This window comes from Gigantopelta aegis, chromosome 7 (assembly GCF_016097555.1).
Source record: "Gigantopelta aegis isolate Gae_Host chromosome 7, Gae_host_genome, whole genome shotgun sequence".
Classification (NCBI taxonomy): Eukaryota; Metazoa; Mollusca; class Gastropoda; order Neomphalida; family Peltospiridae; genus Gigantopelta; species Gigantopelta aegis.
This window is the reverse complement of record NC_054705.1, coordinates 23,349,280-23,367,893: the sequence shown is the minus strand read 5'-3', so window position 1 is coordinate 23,367,893 and position 18,614 is coordinate 23,349,280. Positions and strand designations below refer to the sequence as shown.

The 18,614-nt window shown below is 38.7% G+C and overlaps 1 protein-coding gene across 1 annotated transcript in view; it reads right to left on the bottom strand.

The window, feature by feature from the left end:
* Positions 1 to 3,822: 3,822 nt before the first annotated feature.
* The window catches only part of LOC121378126 (neural cell adhesion molecule L1-like), a 42,195-nt gene continuing 27,403 nt past the window's right edge, over positions 3,823 to 18,614 (bottom strand). Inside the window, exons 7-12 of the mRNA XM_041506225.1 lie at positions 17,646 to 17,839; positions 15,817 to 15,969; positions 14,309 to 14,455; positions 13,310 to 13,675; positions 5,734 to 5,874; positions 3,823 to 4,570 (exon numbers count right to left, since the gene is read on the bottom strand). Coding sequence (XP_041362159.1) covers positions 4,497 to 4,570; positions 5,734 to 5,874; positions 13,310 to 13,675; positions 14,309 to 14,455; positions 15,817 to 15,969; positions 17,646 to 17,839 — 1,075 coding nt within the window. The 3' untranslated portion in view covers positions 3,823 to 4,496. The remainder of the gene's footprint in view (positions 4,571 to 5,733; positions 5,875 to 13,309; positions 13,676 to 14,308; positions 14,456 to 15,816; positions 15,970 to 17,645; positions 17,840 to 18,614) is intronic.

Below are 18,614 nucleotides of genomic sequence, written 5' to 3'. Positions count from 1 at the left end.
CAAAACAAACTTTAACTGTATACCCATTCTGTTAATGGTAGTCACAATATTTGTAATACCGGAGTAAATCAAACTTCATTTTTTATTTTTCAATTTATATTTTTCGAAATTGTGGCAAGGTAAAATCCAATTCGGGCTGTTAGAAACATTAGGAAGATCAGTAAATAATATACTATAGTTACTGGTATTACAAACAAGAAAACGCAGTCAATATGCAAGTTAATTTGTTATTATAAAGCTCGATTAGTAGAAAACGCAGTCAATATGCAAGTTAATTTGTTATTATAAAGCTCGATTAGTAAAAAATAAATAAATAAATAAATAAATAATAATAAGAAAAATTAAATGTTAAAATAGCAGAAATCTCAGGAGAATGCCTTTAATACTTACAAAATCTAAGCATATACCGACGGAAGTCATACAAAATATCTTCCGAGCTGTCCTGTGGTATATATCACATAGAACTTGACATAAACTCGAAACAGTAGACAGTAGGGTCAGTGTATGCTACTCAGGTGTATGTGCAGGAATTTATGCAGGGACAACCTTACCTAACCGGCTCTACCTCTACCCCCCCCCCCCCCCCCCCCCCCCCCGCCCTGTATATACCCACCGAAAGTTCACGCAAGGCCAATCACAGCCTAGCCTCAGGTAGAAGTATTTATGTTTTTAATTTGATGTTAAACTTTCGGTAAAACCACTTGCGTCTTTCATTTTACTTAACTCCTCCCTCGCCATCCATTATTTTGTTCTTTCTTCCACTGGCGTATACGTAGCCAAAGGAGGGGGCAGGATTCCCCAGTTTCATCTAATTTTTGCCCACTACCTTTTATATTTTACTGTCGCCCCATTAAACAACTCATAGACGGTGTGGTAGGATGTGGAATGTTAAAGGCGCTCCGTCACGGATGGTTGACCTAATTAATGACCTAACAAAGTATTATCTTAAAATATATACATTTGATTTGTCGCTAAAAGTAATTACTGATATTTACTGAAAAATTAATGTAATTGTCATTTATAATCCATATTTAGAGAAATAAGGCCCACTGAATCTGTGATTGAGCGCCTTTAATGCAATAAACAAACACAAACTCAAATCACTGTATTCAAACAGTTTAATTAATTTATCTGGTCACATGTAAGATTAAATGACAACAACATACAAAAAGCATAAACACACAACGTCATTAATTTCACTACTGTTTAAATCTAAAATCTCAGGTATACATGTAGTATGTTTTTAGCATTTTTTTTTTTAAAGTATAATAATCAACCATTGTTCTCTCCCAATAGTGGTCCAGTCTTCGATTTTTTTTTTTTTGGGGGGGGGGGGGGGGGTGTTAGCTTTGACATTGAAAAAAAAAAGCAGTAGGTAGCCATATCGAAGCACTGCTGACTTCTGTAGTGTAGGGATTAAACCATTGGAGGCAAGGCTGGTACGTAGTTGGGTTCGCAACACACACTATGTATGTACATGTAACAGTATATATATACTGAACAAAAAAAGAAACTTCCGATTTGTACATATAGTATTTGTTGTGTTAAAGAATTCATTGTGTAATGAAATTATATAGGTAGTATTAGCCTTGAGCTGTATTATCAGGATTCATGAATTTTATCGATTATTTTTGCACTGTTAATCGTCGACAACGTGAAATTCAGTTTGCACGTGCATGCATGGTTCGACATGTCCCGTGTAGTATTCGGTCAATTTGTTTTACTTGTCTTACTGACATTGTTGTCAAGTGAACGAAAACGCTTCAAAATTTGTAAAAAAATTAACGTTTTTTACATTGTAGCATTTTTAGTATGCCAAGAATACCCAATAATTTACGCGAACGGGCGATTGGCATGCTTGATGCTGGCATGTCGACAGAAGACGTTGCAAGGCATGTTGAAAGTTCTAGTCGAGCGTAAGATTTCGAACGACAGGAAGCTCCAACGTCGTTGACGTCCGCGTGTTACAACACGTGGTCAAGACCGCTATACATGAACACGCATTTGCGCAATCGATTCCAAACTGCCACTGCTACTGCTGCTAACACACCTGGGCTTCATAATAACCGAATCAGTGGGAAAACTGTTCGTAATCGTCTGCGGGAGAACGGTTTACATGCACGACGTCCTTACCACCACCAACCGTGTACAAAACATGACGAGATGTATAGGGATGTAGGCAAGTCTCTTTCACCAGTATAACGTACTATACCAACCTCCGGCCCGTTGTGGACAGAAAGTTTACAAGTTAATAGTAATTGTCAATTTACAAAAGGGGAAGCTATTCTTAAATTCTTATATTGAAGAACAGTTACTCCCCTTCGTTTAATAACCCAATATGTATAGGGTACAGTATATACCACTAAATCAAATCCCATAGACGACAATAATAAATGGTTATAACTCCTACATACAGTGTATCAATCGACATATACACCACGGATATAAATAGACCCTTAAAGTAAATCAGAAAAAATTGGGAGTTATGCTGCTCATTTCAGAGATAACGGGTAGCGTCTATGACTCCTAGTTCCGCACAAAGTTTTGAGTATTTTGTTTTTTTACAGGTAACCTATATATGTTTCAAATAAAAGGCTACTTGACACCATGGTACTAGATGAAATAAAATTGCACACATTTTTATTTAGTTTTTACAATAAACACTCACATTTATCGCCAGGCCATCGGTCTACAGGCTTTTAGGTACTGGGTTCGGATCCCAGTCGAGGCATGGGATTTTTAATCCAGATACCGACTCCAAACCCCGAGTGAGTGCTCCGCAAGGTTCAATGGGTAGGTGTAAACCACTTGCACCGACCAGTGATCCATAACTGGTTCAACAAAGGCCATGGCTTGTGCTATCCTGCCTGTGGGAAGCGTAAATAAAAGATCCCTTGCTGCCTGTCGTAAAAGAGTAGCCTATGTGGCGACAGCGGGTTTCCTCTAAAAAAATCTGTGTGGTCCTTAACCATATGTCTGACGCCATATAACCGTAAATAAAATGTGTTGAGTGCGTCGTTAAATAAAACATTTCTTTCTTTCTTTTTTTATCGCCAATGACAGGACATGTGTTATTATCCTGTTAACAACTGCTCTATCAAAAGTTGGGTTTATTTCTAACTTTGACCCAGAAGGAAGTTATTTGGTATAGTACAACCTAGAGGGGGCGTGCTTTAAATGATCTAAAACTTACAAGTATACAGGACACCTCATTTGCATATACATGCACATTTGATTGTTTTTCAATGTATTTTCCGGGGGAGTATTTGTCGACCCCCTGTATAAACTTCGCTCTCGACAGTCTTTTTTATGCACTCATACCGAATTGCATGTAAAGAGTTAATTAACAAAACAAGCGGACAGTGAAAATGTACGAATTTGTATATATATATTATAGGTTTGACATAAGAGTTGTGTTGCACCCATAACAGTTTATTTTGTTATGCCACATCTTCGTCACTTGTTGTCATAATAGTTTGTTTTGCTTTATGACACTACTTGAGCACATTGATTTATTAATCATCGGCTATTGGATGTCAAAACGTTTGGTAATTTTGACATATAGTCTTAGATAGGAAACCCGCTTCATTTTTCCATTAGTAGTAAGGGATCTTTTATATGCACCCTCCCACAGATAGGATGGCACATACCACGACCTTTGATATATCATTCGTGGTGTTATAATAGAAAAAAAGTTTCTTTTGTTTAACAACACCACTGGAGCACATTGATTTATTAATCATCGGCTCTTGGATGTCAAACATATGGTCATTTTGACACAGTCATAGTGAGGAAACCCGCTACATTTTTTCCATTAGTAGCAAGGGACCTTTTGTATGTACCATCTCACAGACAGGATAGCACATACCACAGCCTTTGATATACCATTCGTGGTGCACTGGCTGGAACGAGAAATAGCTTTACCACTGGGATACGTCCCGCTCTGGTACTATAATAGTAGCCAACTACTACTAATTCAACATATTTCGTTAAGTGGCACAATTTGACTGCCTATTCTGGATACTAGATAACCCGGCCAGCTAGGTCCGTACCTAATTTATACTACCCTGCAGGCGCGTATGCAAAAATTGTAGCGGGAAGGTGGGCGAATTTATGGGTGTATGTCATGTCCCCGTTAAATATATTTAAAAAAAAAAAAAAAAATAGTTTGAGCAGGTGGGGTGGGGTAGGGTGGGGTCGACCTCCAATCCCCACTGCATACGCACCTGCCTTGGGAGTGGGCAATAAAAAATAACAAATTAGGTCACAACAGTATAAGGTCTTCCCCAGGTACACAAAAAAGACCCTAAAGATGGCACTTTTGTCATATATTTCTGGGTCTACTAGACCCCCCCCCCCCCCCCCCCCCCCCACCACCACTTGATGCAGTCCTTGTCATGTACATATATGTCAGTGTTAAAGATGTTCTGCATTATAGATAGGATTTGAAGTTTTGACATTGATCATCTTTCATTTGAGTCCCTATATTATCATCATTACATCAGTTTGAATTCATGGTCTTGTAATTCCTTCTCTGGGTTCAAGTGGTGCTTTACCTCCGTCTTACCCACTGGAAAAAAACAAACAGGAGAAAATCAGTAAGTAAATAAGCAAGTAAGTAAGTAAGTAAGTAAGTAAGTAAGTAAGTAAGCAAGTGAGCAAGTAAGGAAGTAAGTAAACAAGTAAGTAAGCAAGTAAGGAAGTAAGCGAGCAAGTAAGTAAGTAAGTAAACAAGTAAGTAAGCAAGTAAGGAAGTAAGTAAGTAATAGCAGTAGTTGTAGTAGTAGTCATAGTAGATCGAATGTTAGTATTTGTAATTGTATGTTGTTATTGTAGCCTACTAGTAGTAGTGGTGGTGGTGGTGGTGGTAGTAGGAGTAGTTGTAGTAGTAATAGCAGCAGTAGTAGTAGTAGTAGTAGTAGTAGTAGTAGTAATAGTGTTGGTGGTGGTGGTAGAAGTAGTAGTAATAATACTAGTAGTAGTAGTAGAAGTAGTAGTAGTACTAGTAATAGTAGGACTATTATTATTATTATTGGTAGAAGTAGTAGCAATAGTAATGGTAGTAGTAACAGCAGTAGCAGTAGTAGCAGCAGTAGCAGTAGCAATATTAGTAATAGTAGTAGTAGTTGTAGTGGTAATAGTAGTAGTAGTGGTAGTGGTAGTGGTAGTGGTAGTAGTAGTAGTAGTAGTAGTAGTAGTAGTAATAGGAGTAGTAATAGTAGTAGTAGTAGCAACAGCAGCAGTAGTTGTAGTAGTAGTAGTAATAGTAGCGGTAGAGGTAGTAGTAGTAGTAACAGTAGTAGTAGCAGTAGTAGTAGTAGTAGTAGTAACAGTAGTAGTAATAATAATAGTAACAGTAGTAATAGTAGTAGTGGTAGAGGTAGTAGCAGTAGTAATAATATTAATAGTTGTGGTAGTTGTAGTTGTAGTAGTAATAGTAGTAGTAGTAGCAGGAGGAGTAGTAGCAGCAGCAGCAGCAGCAGCAGTAGTAGTAGTAGTAGTAGTAATAGTAGCAGTAGTAGTAGTAGTAGTAGTAGTAGCAGTAACAGTAGTAGTGGTAGTAGCAGTAGCAGTAGCAGCAGTAGTAGTAGTAATAGTAGTAGTAGTAGCAGCAGTAACAGCAGCAGTAGTAGTAGTAGCAGTAGTACTATTAATAGTTGTGGATGTGGTAGTAGTGGTTGTAATGGTTTAGTAGAAATCACACCAGTTATAAAAACGTACAACTGAACTTACACAAGTACGTTTTTCCTGGGTTTTTCTTTCTGATCACGAAGAAGACAACAATGGCGGCTGCTACGAGAACGAGAACACCGAACACCACGGCCACCACCCACAGCTTAGATCCAGCCGGAATTATCTCCACTTGGGATGATCCTGGATTAATACAAATTAAAACAGTTTCCGTCAAATTGCACCATTTTAATAAAAAAAAGAAAAAAGAAAAGGAAAACAAAATACCCCCCCCTCCCCGAAAAAAACAACAACCCCCCCAACCTCAAAACACCAAATAAAACCCCCAAAACAAAACAAAACAAAGCAACAACAAAAGAACAAACAAAAACAATAACAACAAACAAAACAAATAACAAAAACTTATAAAAACATTATAATATGGGGTTCAAGCATGGGCGTTCGAGTCCTGGCGTCACACGCATACAATTTGTATGGCGTTGTCATGACATTAGTGTCACAGACTATTACTAAGAGTATATTTTCAGTGGGTTCAATATGTCCTTCGTCGAATCGCCAAATGCGAATTACAGTTCAGTTTGGCGAATATATTTTATTATTTATCCACATAAAGGTTATTTTGTCTGATAGTCATTAATTAATTAGGTTAGCTTTTTTTTTTCTAGCCAAATTCGCCAAGTTGCTAATAGTTTGAGGATAGTTTGAGGCAGGAAGTGATGCGCCATCGGTCTGGGATCGATCCCCGTCGGTTGGCCCATTCTCACTAATGCGAAAATGTAATGGGTTTCCTCTCGAAGACTATATGCCCAATAGCTGATGGTCGTTAAACAGAACACACTTTAACTTTTTATTACACACAATACTGTTTGGAAAGAGTGCACCTGAAAAATACTATGTTGACCTCTGCACGTATAGGCCTATATATACACACCGGCCTCGGTGGCGTCGTGGTTAGCCATCGGTCTACAGGCTGGTAGGTACTGGGTTCGGTTCCCAGTCGAGGCATGGGATTTTTAATTCAGATACCGACTCCAAACCCTGAGTGAGTGCTCCGCAAGGCTCAATGGGTAGGTGTAAACCACTTACACCGACCAGTGATCCATAACTGGTTCAACAAAGGCCATGGTTTGTGCTATCCTGCCTATGGGAAGTGCAAATAAAAGATCCCTTGCTGCCTGTCGTAAAAAGAGTAGCCTATGTGGCGACAGCGGGTTTCCTAAAAAAAAAACCCAGTGTCAGAATGATCATATGTTTGACGTCCAATAGCCGATGATAAGATAAAAAATCAATGTGCTCTAGTGGCGTCGTTAAATAAAAAGAAACTTTATATATACACAATCGGGGTGGGGGTGGGGACAGCACTGGAACATTCTAGACAGCACTGGAACATTCTAGAAAGTACTGGAACATTCTAGAAAGAACTAAAACATAGCAGCCATTGGAAGATTCTAGAAAGTACCAAAACATTCTAGAAAGCATCAGCTCCTAAAAGGTACTGGAATATTCAGTGCTTGGAATTTAAAAAATGTGAAATATTTTTCTGAAACGTGACATATGGTACAAATTAATACCAAATGTATGCTGAATCTAACAAAAGTGAATGGAAAATGCAAAAATATCAACATAAAATCTCTGTTACATTGTGAATATTATCAGTGTGCACCGTGTGGTGTTGTTAAACAACATGAACTTTATTTTGTTATGACACTGGTGACGAACTTTATTTTGTTTCAACGCATCGGTGACCAAGTTTATTTTGTTATAACGCCTTTGGTGAAGTGTTGGAACACCTTGGCGTAACATCAGATTACGTTGGTAAAATGATCGTTGTGTGGTAGACTAGTACCAGCCTCGGTGGTGTAGTGGTTAAACCATCCAACTTAAGGCTGGTACATACTGGGTTCGCCTCCATGTACAGGCTCTCACACAAAGCGAGTTTAATAATTGTAACAACTCAATAGGTAGGTGTGAAGCAACTACACAGAGCTCTCTCACTAACTACGCATAGGGAACTGTCCGAGTAACTCTCCATTCCTGAAAAATAATGGAGACGAGGTCCGCTACGGCCGAGTCCCATTATTTTTCAGGAATGAAGAGTTACTCGGATATTCCCCTACTTAAAATACACCACTAAATAATAACTTTATGCCAATATATGTTAATATGGAGTTTAACACTAGTGATTTTGGTGGGTTAATTAAGTAGGGTTTCATCTCTCCATTACTGAAAAATAATGGAGCGTTGAGACAATACTGTGACGTCACAGGTGTATTTTAATGACAATTAACCACTAACCCTCTATCCTCAACAGCAGCCCAGATAGCCGAGGCGTGTGTCCAGTACAGCGTGCTTAAAACTTAATTGGATATAGGCAAGGAAATAATGAATGAATGAATATTTAACGACACCCCAGCACGAAAAATAAATCGGCTATTGGGTGTCAAACTATGGTAATGCAAACAAATAAAGTAATGATCAACATCAATATAAAAATTCAAAATTTAAATAAAAACAGTGTAAAGAACTGTGCAAAAATACAAATATCACAGATAGATACTGACTTTTACTCAAAATTTCAATTGTATCAAGGGGATTTGTGCTGTATTGGCTATTCTCACAGAGAATGTTACACCCCTGCACCACGGTGAGGTTACAGCACGCGCAGGGGCGCAAGGAAATACGTAAAATAAAATGAGACTAGTTCGTAGAGACAGTCCAGTATCCATGGTTACGTGTTAAATGATTATAACACCATAGTAACGTACACCGGTACAGGTGTATTATGACAGTTTTATAAATCGAAGTACGTCCGTAAATTAATCAACTTGGTGCACAAAAACGTAAAATTAAACCAAAGCATTCAAGTTAATAATATTTTGTGTGGGGTGTTGTTTTTATTGTACATATATGTTATATATAAATAGAAAGACATAAAAAACCTCAAAAACCCCCAACTAATTACACACACACACGTACATACACACACACACACACACACACACACACACACGTACATACATACGCAGGCACGCACACACGTACACAAACACAGAAAACCCACCACCACCGTCCTCAAAACTAAAAACAACATCAAAGAATGTAAATAGAAACAATGTATTCTAGTATACTGTATGCTATTTCTATACAATACTAGGTATAGTAATCAAACTCAGTTTTTAATGACTTCGTGCCAGAATCTTTCTACACGACAAAACCATTAAGACGAACGAACAATAAACTCGTGTGTTCTCCCTCTTAACAATGCCATTAAAATAGCCAGTACTACTTAAAATCATTATCGGAATCGATTCATACAACTTTAATAGCAAACCTTGTGGCACACGCACACATTTAAACTGGAATTTAATCTACTGCAAGAAAATGAGGGGTCACACGGCTTTTAAACGATTTGATTACTGTTCTTTAATCTTACTAGCACTCCCATATTCGTTTAAAATCACAATTCCATTTTTGTATTTTATCACCCACCTGGTGAACATCTAAGAATGTCGTAAAAATAGAGTAGGCCTACGCACCATCATATACAGAAGTCACTGTCCTGTTTTAATGACTTGTTTGTGAGGTTTGTTTTTTGTAATTCATCATCATCTTTGCGTCTGTGGGCATCTTTATTTTAAAACATTCCGGGAAGCATGTCTATATAATTCGTCATCCATGAAAACGCGTTTGTCAGCATCTTTATTAAAAAAAATACAACATTCCGGGGAGCATGTCTACATAATTAATCATCCATGAAAACGCGTCTGTCAGCATCTTTATTAAAAAAATCCCACATTCCGGGGAGTATGTCTACATAATTCGTCATCCATGAAAACGCGTCTGTCAGCATCTTTATTAAAAAAACTCCCACATTCCGGGGAGCATGTCTACATAATTCGTCATCCATGAAAACGCGTCTGTCAGCATCTTTATTTAAAAAAACCAACATTCCGAGGAGCATGTCTACATAATTCGTCATCCATGAAAACGCGTCTGTCAGCATCTTTATTTAAAAAACTCCCACATTCCGGGGAGCATGTCTACATAATTCGTCATCCATGAAAACGCGTCTGTCAGCATCTTTATTTAAAAAAACCCACATTCCGGGGAGCATGTCTACATAATTCGTCATCCATGAAAACGCGTCTGTCAGCATCTTTATTTAAAAAACTCCCACATTCCGGGGAGCATGTCTACATAATTCGTCATCCATGAAAACGCGTCTGTCAGCATCTTTATTTAAAAAACCCCACATTCCGGGGAGCATGTCTACATAATTCGTCATCCATGAAAACGCGTCTGTCAGCATCTTTATTAAAAAACTCCCACATTCCGGGGAGCATGTCTACATAATTCGTCATCCATGAAAACGCGTCTGTCAGCATCTTTATTTAAAAAAACCCACATTCCGGGGAGCATGTCTACATAATTCGTCATCCATGAAAACGCGTCTGTCAGCATCTTTATTAAAAAACTCCCACATTCCGGGGAGCATGTCTACATAATTCGTCATCCATGAAAACGCGTCTGTCAGCATCTTTATTTAAAAAAACCCACATTCCGGGGAGCATGTCTACATAATTCGTCATCCATGAAAACGCGTCTGTCAGCATCTTTATTAAAAAACTCCCACATTCCGGGGAGCATGTCTACATAATTCGTCATCCATGAAAACGCGTCTGTCAGCATCTTTATTTAAAAAAAACTCCCACATTCCGGGGAGCATGTCTACATAATTCGTCATCCATGAAAACGCGTCTGTCAGCATCTTTATTTAAAAAAACCCACATTCCGGGGAGCATGTCTACATAATTCGTCATCCATGAAAACGCGTCTGTCAGCATCTTTATTAAAAAACTCCCACATTCCGGGGAGCATGTCTACATAATTCGTCATCCATGAAAACGCGTCTGTCAGCATTTTTATTTAAAAAAACCCACATTCCGGGGAGCATATCTACATAATTCGTCATCCATGAAAACACGTCTGTCAGCATCTTTATTAAAAAACTCCCACATTCCGGGGAGCATGTCTACATAATTCGTCATCCATGAAAACGCGTCTGTCAGCATCTTTATTTAAAAAAACCCACATTCCGGGGAGCATGTCTACATAATTCGTCATCCATGAAAACGCGTCTGTCAGCATCTTTATTTAAAAAAACCCACATTCCGGGGAGCATGTCTACATAATTCGTCATCCATGAAAACGCGTCTGTCAGCATCTTTATTAAAAAACTCCCACATTCCGGGGAGCATGTCTACATAATTCGTCATCCATGAAAACGCGTCTGTCAGCATCTTTATTTAAAAAAAACCCACATTCCAGGGAGCATGTCTACATAATTCGTCATCCATGAAAACGCGTCTGTCAGCATCTTTATTTAAAAAACCCACATTCCGGGGAGCATGTCTACATAATTCGTCATCCATGAAAACGCGTCTGTCAGCATCTTTATTAAAAAACTCCCACATTCCGGGGAGCATGTCTACATAATTCGTCATCCATGAAAACGCGTCTGTCAGCATCTTTATTTAAAAAAACCCACATTCCGGGGAGCATGTCTACATAATTCGTTATCCATGAAAACGCGTCTGTCAGCATCTTTATTTAAAAAAAACCACATTCCGAGGAGCATGTCTACATAATTCGTCATCCATGAAAACGCGTCTGTCAGCATCTTTATTTAAAAAACCCCACATTCCGGGGAGCATGTCTACATAATTCGTCATCCATGAAAACGCGTCTGTCAGCATCTTTATTTAAAAAAACTCCCACATTCCGGGGAGTATGTCTACATAATTCGTCATCCATGAAAACGCGTCTGTCAGCATCTTTATTTAAAAAACTCCCACATTCCGGGGAGCATGTCTACATAATTCGTCATCCATGAAAACGCGTCTGTCAGCATCTTTATTTAAAAAACTCCCACATTCCGGGGAGCATGTCTACATAATTCGTCATCCATGAAAACGCGTCTGTCAGCATCTTTACTGCAATTTGGTTTCCTTCTTTATCTCTTTCTCTCTAGGAGCGGGACGTAGCTCAGTGGTACAGCGCTCGCTTGATGCGCTGTCGGTCTGGGATCGATCCCCGTCGGTGGGTCCACTGGGCTATTTCTCGTTCCAGCCAGTGCACCACGACTGGTATATCAAAGGCCGTGGTATGTGTTATCCTGTCTGCGGGATGGTGCATATAAAATATCCCTTGCTGCTAATCTAATGCTCTTTTCCTTAGTCTCAATAGAGTGTGGGTGTGAGCGTGGGTAATTTTTGGCATGCTTCCACCAGAGAACTGTTCAAGCACGCCTGTCGTGGGCACATCTGACTTCTGTCCATGACGGGGGGGGGGGGGGGGGGGGGGGGGGGGGGAGATTTGAGCTATGGCTTTAAATTTCGTTTAGTATTGGCCAACTGATAGATAACAAAATCTCTCTCTCTCTCTCTCTCTCTCTCTCTCTCTCTCTCTCTCTCTCTCTCTCTCTCTCTCTCTCTCTCTCTCTCTCTCTCTCTCTCTCTCTGTCTCACGCACACACGCACATTTTTGTGAAATATGCACAGTGGAAGAACACTGATTAATATTTTTTTAAAGGAAAAATTCAGTTTGTCAAGAACAGTCGGTTCACCTGTTTACACTATAATCGCTAACAAAACATGATGTATTTTTTTTATGACATACAGTGGCTTAATTTTTTTTTTTTTTGACCCACATGTGCCTGAACGCAGTTAAAAATTAACACACTTTCCTAATTAGTGGAGATGGTGTTACACTTTTATTTATTAGAATGCAAGGAAGGAAGGAAGGAAGGAAGGAAATGTTTTATTTAACGACGCACTCAACACATTTTATTTACGGTTATATGGCGTCAGACATATGGTTAAGGACCACACAGATATATAGAGAGGAAACCCGATGTCGCCACTTCATGGGCTACTCTTTTCGATTAGCAGCAAGGGATCTTTTATATGCACCATCCCACAGACAGGTTATAGATAGACAGATATAGATATAGATATACGAATACAAAATCCTTCTGTGTTGCTGGCACTTCTCCTTTAAAGTAGCAAGGGGGCTTGAGATAATATATAATATATATTCATTCACTCTTCGATGGCTTGATGGCTGTTTTATCTTGTATACGTTACTTTATTTGTAGGTCCTTTTCTTATATAGACTTAAGTATATTATTTATTATTTTAATTACAGCCTTAACTGTTTTTGCTAGTGGTTTTATGTGCGTATTTTTATTTTTTGTCGACAGATTTTCCCGATGGAGCCTGAACAGGCGAACATTTGAATTAAAGAGGGATATATGACTTTTAAAGGAGGCTTCTGACTTTTTCTTTTTAAAATATAGATACAGATATTATTGTGTAGGCGTTCCTTTGAGTCCTAATATCACTTGTATGTACTCAAATAATCGCAAAGATTACTGTAGAATGGTTGAAATCGGTTTTACTCTAACTTGGGGAAAAACATCGACCGAAAACCAACGAACAATATCGGTACTATTAACTAAACAAATGAACATAACTATATAAAGAGCGTCAGCCGAATTCACTACAATATATAGGTATAGATACATAGTGATTGCAGAATAAAAGACACATAATAATACCTTCTGTTGGAAAAATGACAACTGGTTCTGTTGTCACGATTGGTTCTGTTTTGACGATCAGTGGAACCAGGCGGAGGTTCACCGTGACAGGTATCGTCTGCAGGTCATGTGACACCCTGCAGACGTACACGCCCATCAAGTCTTCTGCCTCGGCTCTATTCAAAACAGACGTGTCAAAGGTCAACTCATTTACATTCCGGTTCAGAAAAAACTGGGGCTGTGTAATGTCCAGGGGTCGATCATTGTAATACCACTCGTACTTCAGAGTCCGACTCGGATCTGTGGTTCCCATGACGACCAGGGTTATCGCCTGCCCGTGCTTGATTTCTATAAGGTCACGTGGTTTACTGATTATAGTGATTGGCACTGAAATATAAATACATAATTACGTATTATGCATCATTCAAATTCAAATTATTTTCTTTATTGCTTTAAAGGGACATTCCTGAGTTTGCTGCAATTTTAAAGATGTTATCGACTAAAAGATACTTTTTAACGATTGTAATTACATATCAAATATATTTTTCTGCATAAAATATTAGAAGCTGTATATTAAAAAAAATTCTGATTGTTCTAATATTTGTACTAGGTTGAATTTAATATTTCCTAAAATATATTTTTTCGTACGTACGAAATTATTTGAAGACCAAATCCAGTTTGGGCTTCTTACACATATTAAGATGACCAGGAACACATTGAATATACAGACACTGATATTCTAAACAAGAAAACATATTTAATATGTAAGTTTAATCGTAGAAATATTTTATTAGTCAGAAACATCTCACAATGCAGCAAACTCAGGAATGTTTTGGGGCACCATTGTTTAATACTGTCATGTTCGCAGGAATGATATGTGATATTTTTGGGCACACGCTATGAGGGGTGGGTGTGTGCGTGCGGATGGGAGTGGGGGTTGAGGGTTGTGATACCCAGCGATGCCTATGTAATACAGATGATGGCGATGATGATGGTTATAATGGTGATAACACAACGTACAAATAACATTGAGGTAGGCGTCCTTGAACTGGTAACCGACGTCATTGCTGACGATGCACTGAACACACATGATGTCGTGATCTCGCGAAACGTTGAAAATGCTGAGGTATATCCCGTCGCTACTGAAGTCAAACTTGCTGTCATCAGCTGCAATTTGAAAAATAGTAAATGTATTTTAATCAATTATTTAAAAAAATAATAAATACATTTTACAAAACCAAACCATTAAGTTCCCCCTGCATTCTTCCGCATTTATGACACCACAGGACCACAGTTATTAGCACCGACACCGAATATTGCTACGGCAGTAGCGACATATTATGCTATAGATCTTTACATATTTATATATATATGACTGAACTACGGTAAATAAAAACAAATTGTTTTATCATATGCACTCTTCAATAAAAGTAGGGGAACCTGAAATATTAATGTTAATATCAACTATTAGACCGAATATATACGTTTTGACCACAGACATCCTAGTAAAGAACGTTCAGGTCTGTTTATCAACACACCGAAACACATTCCATAGTTTGCACATGCATCACGCAGTTGCCTCGTACACGTGCGTGGGGTGTCATCGATTTTGACCATTTCCAGGAAGGTCCATTAATCACTGTGGAACATTATTTCTGTCAATCTTTTTCATTCTGTTGATCATACAGTTGTTATTGTTTTGTTTTTAGTCATTTTTATTGTTTGAATTAGCGATTTACTGATAAAAAAACGTCAACTTTAAAATTTCACTTCTGACCCCAATCGTCCTTCAAGATCTTTGGTGGTCATAAATTCTACTGTAATACTAACTACCGGTTGTAATGTTTGCCCAATTAATTCACTATTATCATATAACCATTCCCCACAAATAATATACCGTAACATGTTGGCAATTGTAAATTCTTATTCGAGTTCGCCTAGTTTTTTTTTTTGAAGAGTATATATTAATGCTAATGATAATTAAGCAATTTTATAGCCTACCTATATTTTAGATTCTTAAAGGGATATTCCTGAGTTTGCTGCATTGTAAGATGTTTCCGACTAATAAAATAGTTCTACGATTAAACTTACATATAAAATATATTTTCTTGTTTAGAATATCAGTGTCTGTATATTCAATGTGTTTCTGGTCGTCTTAATATTTGTACGAAGCCCAAACTGGATTCGTACGTACGAAAAAATTATATTTTAGTAAATAAAATGAAATTTAACCTAGTACAAATATTAGAACGATCAGAAACACGTTTAATATACAGCCACTAATATTTTATGCAGAAAAATATATTTGATATGTAATTACAATCGTTAAAAAGTCTGTTAGTCGATAACATCTTTAAAATTGCAGCAAACTCAGGAATGTTCCTTTAAGAAACAGCAGCATGATCAATAACAACAACAAAATAGTGATAATGATGATGGAAATAATATTAATAACAACAATAAAATAAATAAATAAATAAATAAATAAATAAATAAATTTAGTGAATAAATAAATAAACTGTTAGTACCCGAGGAGCTGTTAACATGTTGTCCATTGATGTACCATTGCGGTGGCGCTAGGCTGGCTTCTCCGACCGCCGGTCTCGCGCGACACGTGAATATGACGTCATCGCCTTCTACTGCCGTTGTCGACTTTGGTGCCATGATCCAGATAGGTTTGGCTACAGACCAAAAAAAAAAAAAAAAAAAAAAAAAAAAAAAAAATAATAATAAAAATAAAATAATAATAATAAAAATAAATAAAATAAAATAAAAAAATAAAAAAATAAAAATAAAAATTAAATAATAATAATAATAATAAAAACAGAATTAATGGATTGACGTATGTATGAATGGATGGATGCGGAGCCGATTTATTCTTGTAGCACATGTAGCACGTGCTACGGGACCCGCGCTTCAGGGGTCCCTGCGGTGATGTGTACATTTATTTTCATCAGGTCATTGTTTCCCTCTCCCCGAGAAGGGGGACCCGCTGTTATTTGTGCTACAGGCCCCGCGGATCATTAAACCGGCTGTGGATGGATGGATTTGGTGGGAGGTTGGCTTAGAGTCACTGGATCAACAATTGGATGGATGGATTTGGTGGGGGGTTGGCTTAGGGTCACTGGATCAACGATTGGATGGATGGATTTGGTGGGAGGTTGGCTTAGGGTCACTGGATCAACGACTGGATAGATGGATTTGGTGGGAGGTTGGCTTAGGGTCACTGGATCAACGATTGGATGGATGGATTTGGTGGGAGGTTGGCTTAGAGTCACTGGATCAACGATTGGATGGATGGATTTGGTGGGAGGTTGGCTTAGGGTCACTGGATCAACGATTGGATGGATGGATTTGGTGGAGGTTGGCTTAGGGTCACTGGATCAACGATTGAAAGGATGGATTTGGTGGGAGGTTGGCTTAGGGTCACTGGATCAACGATTGGATGGATGGATTTGGTGGGGGGTTGGCTTAGGGTCACTGGATCAACGATTGGATGGATGGATTTGGTGGAGGTTGGCTTAGGGTCACTGGATCAACGACTGGATGGATGGATTTGGTGGAGGTTGGCTTAGGGTCACTGGATCAACGATTGGATGGATGGATTTGGTGGGAGGTTGGCTTTGGGTCACTGGATCAACGATTGGATGGATGGATTTGGTGGAGGTTGGCTTAGGGTCACTGGATCAACGATTGGATGGATGGATTTGGTGGGAGGTTGGCTTAGGGTCACTGGATCAACGATTGGATTGATGGGTGGATTGATGGATAAATTAATTAATTTAAAAAAAGAATTTATTGATAGATCGATCGATCGATTGATTGATTGGTGAATAGATAAATGAATCAATGAATGAATGCAAGTGTGAATTAATGAATGACTGGACAAATGGATGGATGGATGGATGGATGGACAAATGGATGGATGGATGGATGGATGGACAAATGGATGGATGGATGGACGGATGGACAAATGAATGGATGGATGGACAAATGATCGATGAATCGTCCGTGGGGATGAGAAGCATATATTGTCTTGTCTTGTCTTATTCTTTCTACGTGCCCCTATACCCCTATGGTTCCGGGAATGTCGCTCTGTACGCAAGAATAATTTGAAGGGGACAATTTAGGTAAATATTATAAACTGGGGAAAGGGAAAAAAAAACCCCAAACATTATTTGAAGGTGCCATCTAAATAAAATATCTAGGATATTGTAGTTTATAATATTTATCGGGCACTTATTTTTGATCGGGCTATCCAAACAATAAAATAATAATAAAATTACCTTACTAAAACATGTCAATAATAATAAATAATTTATATGAATACGAATACAAGCTAATGAAGGTCGCTGACATTTTACGTCTATGAAGACGTCAGTTTCTGCCACGTCGAGTTTGTTCTCCGCACGGCAAGTGTAAAAGCCTTCCATCCTCTCTGTGACGTTGACTATCTCCAACACGCGTCCATACTTGGTCGTTCTAACCACTGTGGTGCGGTTAATATCGAGCGGTTTGCCGTTTCTGAACCATGTGATCTGAGGAATAGGACTGAAAGAAATCAATGTCATCATTTCATTTCAACTAAGGTTCAAGCACGCTGTCCTGGGCACACACCTCAGCTATCTGGTCTGTCTCTCCAGGACAGTGGGTTAGTTGTTAGTTGGTTAGTGGTTAGTGAGAAAGAAGAGGGTATAGTGGCCTTACACCTTCCCATTGAACCCTTAAAAACTCTCTCTGGGTTGGAGCCGGTACCGGGCTGCGAACCCTGTACCTACCAGCATTATGTTCGGTGGCTTAACCCACGACACCACCGAGACCGGTGGGGGGGGGGGGGGGGGGGGGGGGGTGTCGAGGTCGGTGTAGGATCGATCCCATCGGTGGGCCTATTAGGCTATTTCTCGTCCCAGCCAGTGCAGCACGACTGGTATATCAAAGGCCGTGGTATGTGCCATCCTGTCTGTGGGATGGTGCATATAAAAGATCCCTTGCTATTAGTGGAAAAATGTAGCGATTTCCTCTCTAAGACTTTATGTCAAAAGTACCAAATCAAATGTTTGACATCCAATAGCCGATGATAAATAAATCAATGTGCTCTAGTGGTGTAGTTAAACAAAACAAACGTCTTTCGTCACATAGTGGTGTGGTGCAGATCGGTAACTACATAAACTTATTCGTGGTATTCATAAGTCATGGTTATTGCACACTTTCGATACTTGCATTGACAGCTGATAGCACGATTATATATCTTCTGTGATCAACATATCGAAAGTGTGCAATAACCATGCATACCACGAGGAAGTTTATAACTGATTTATACCATGCC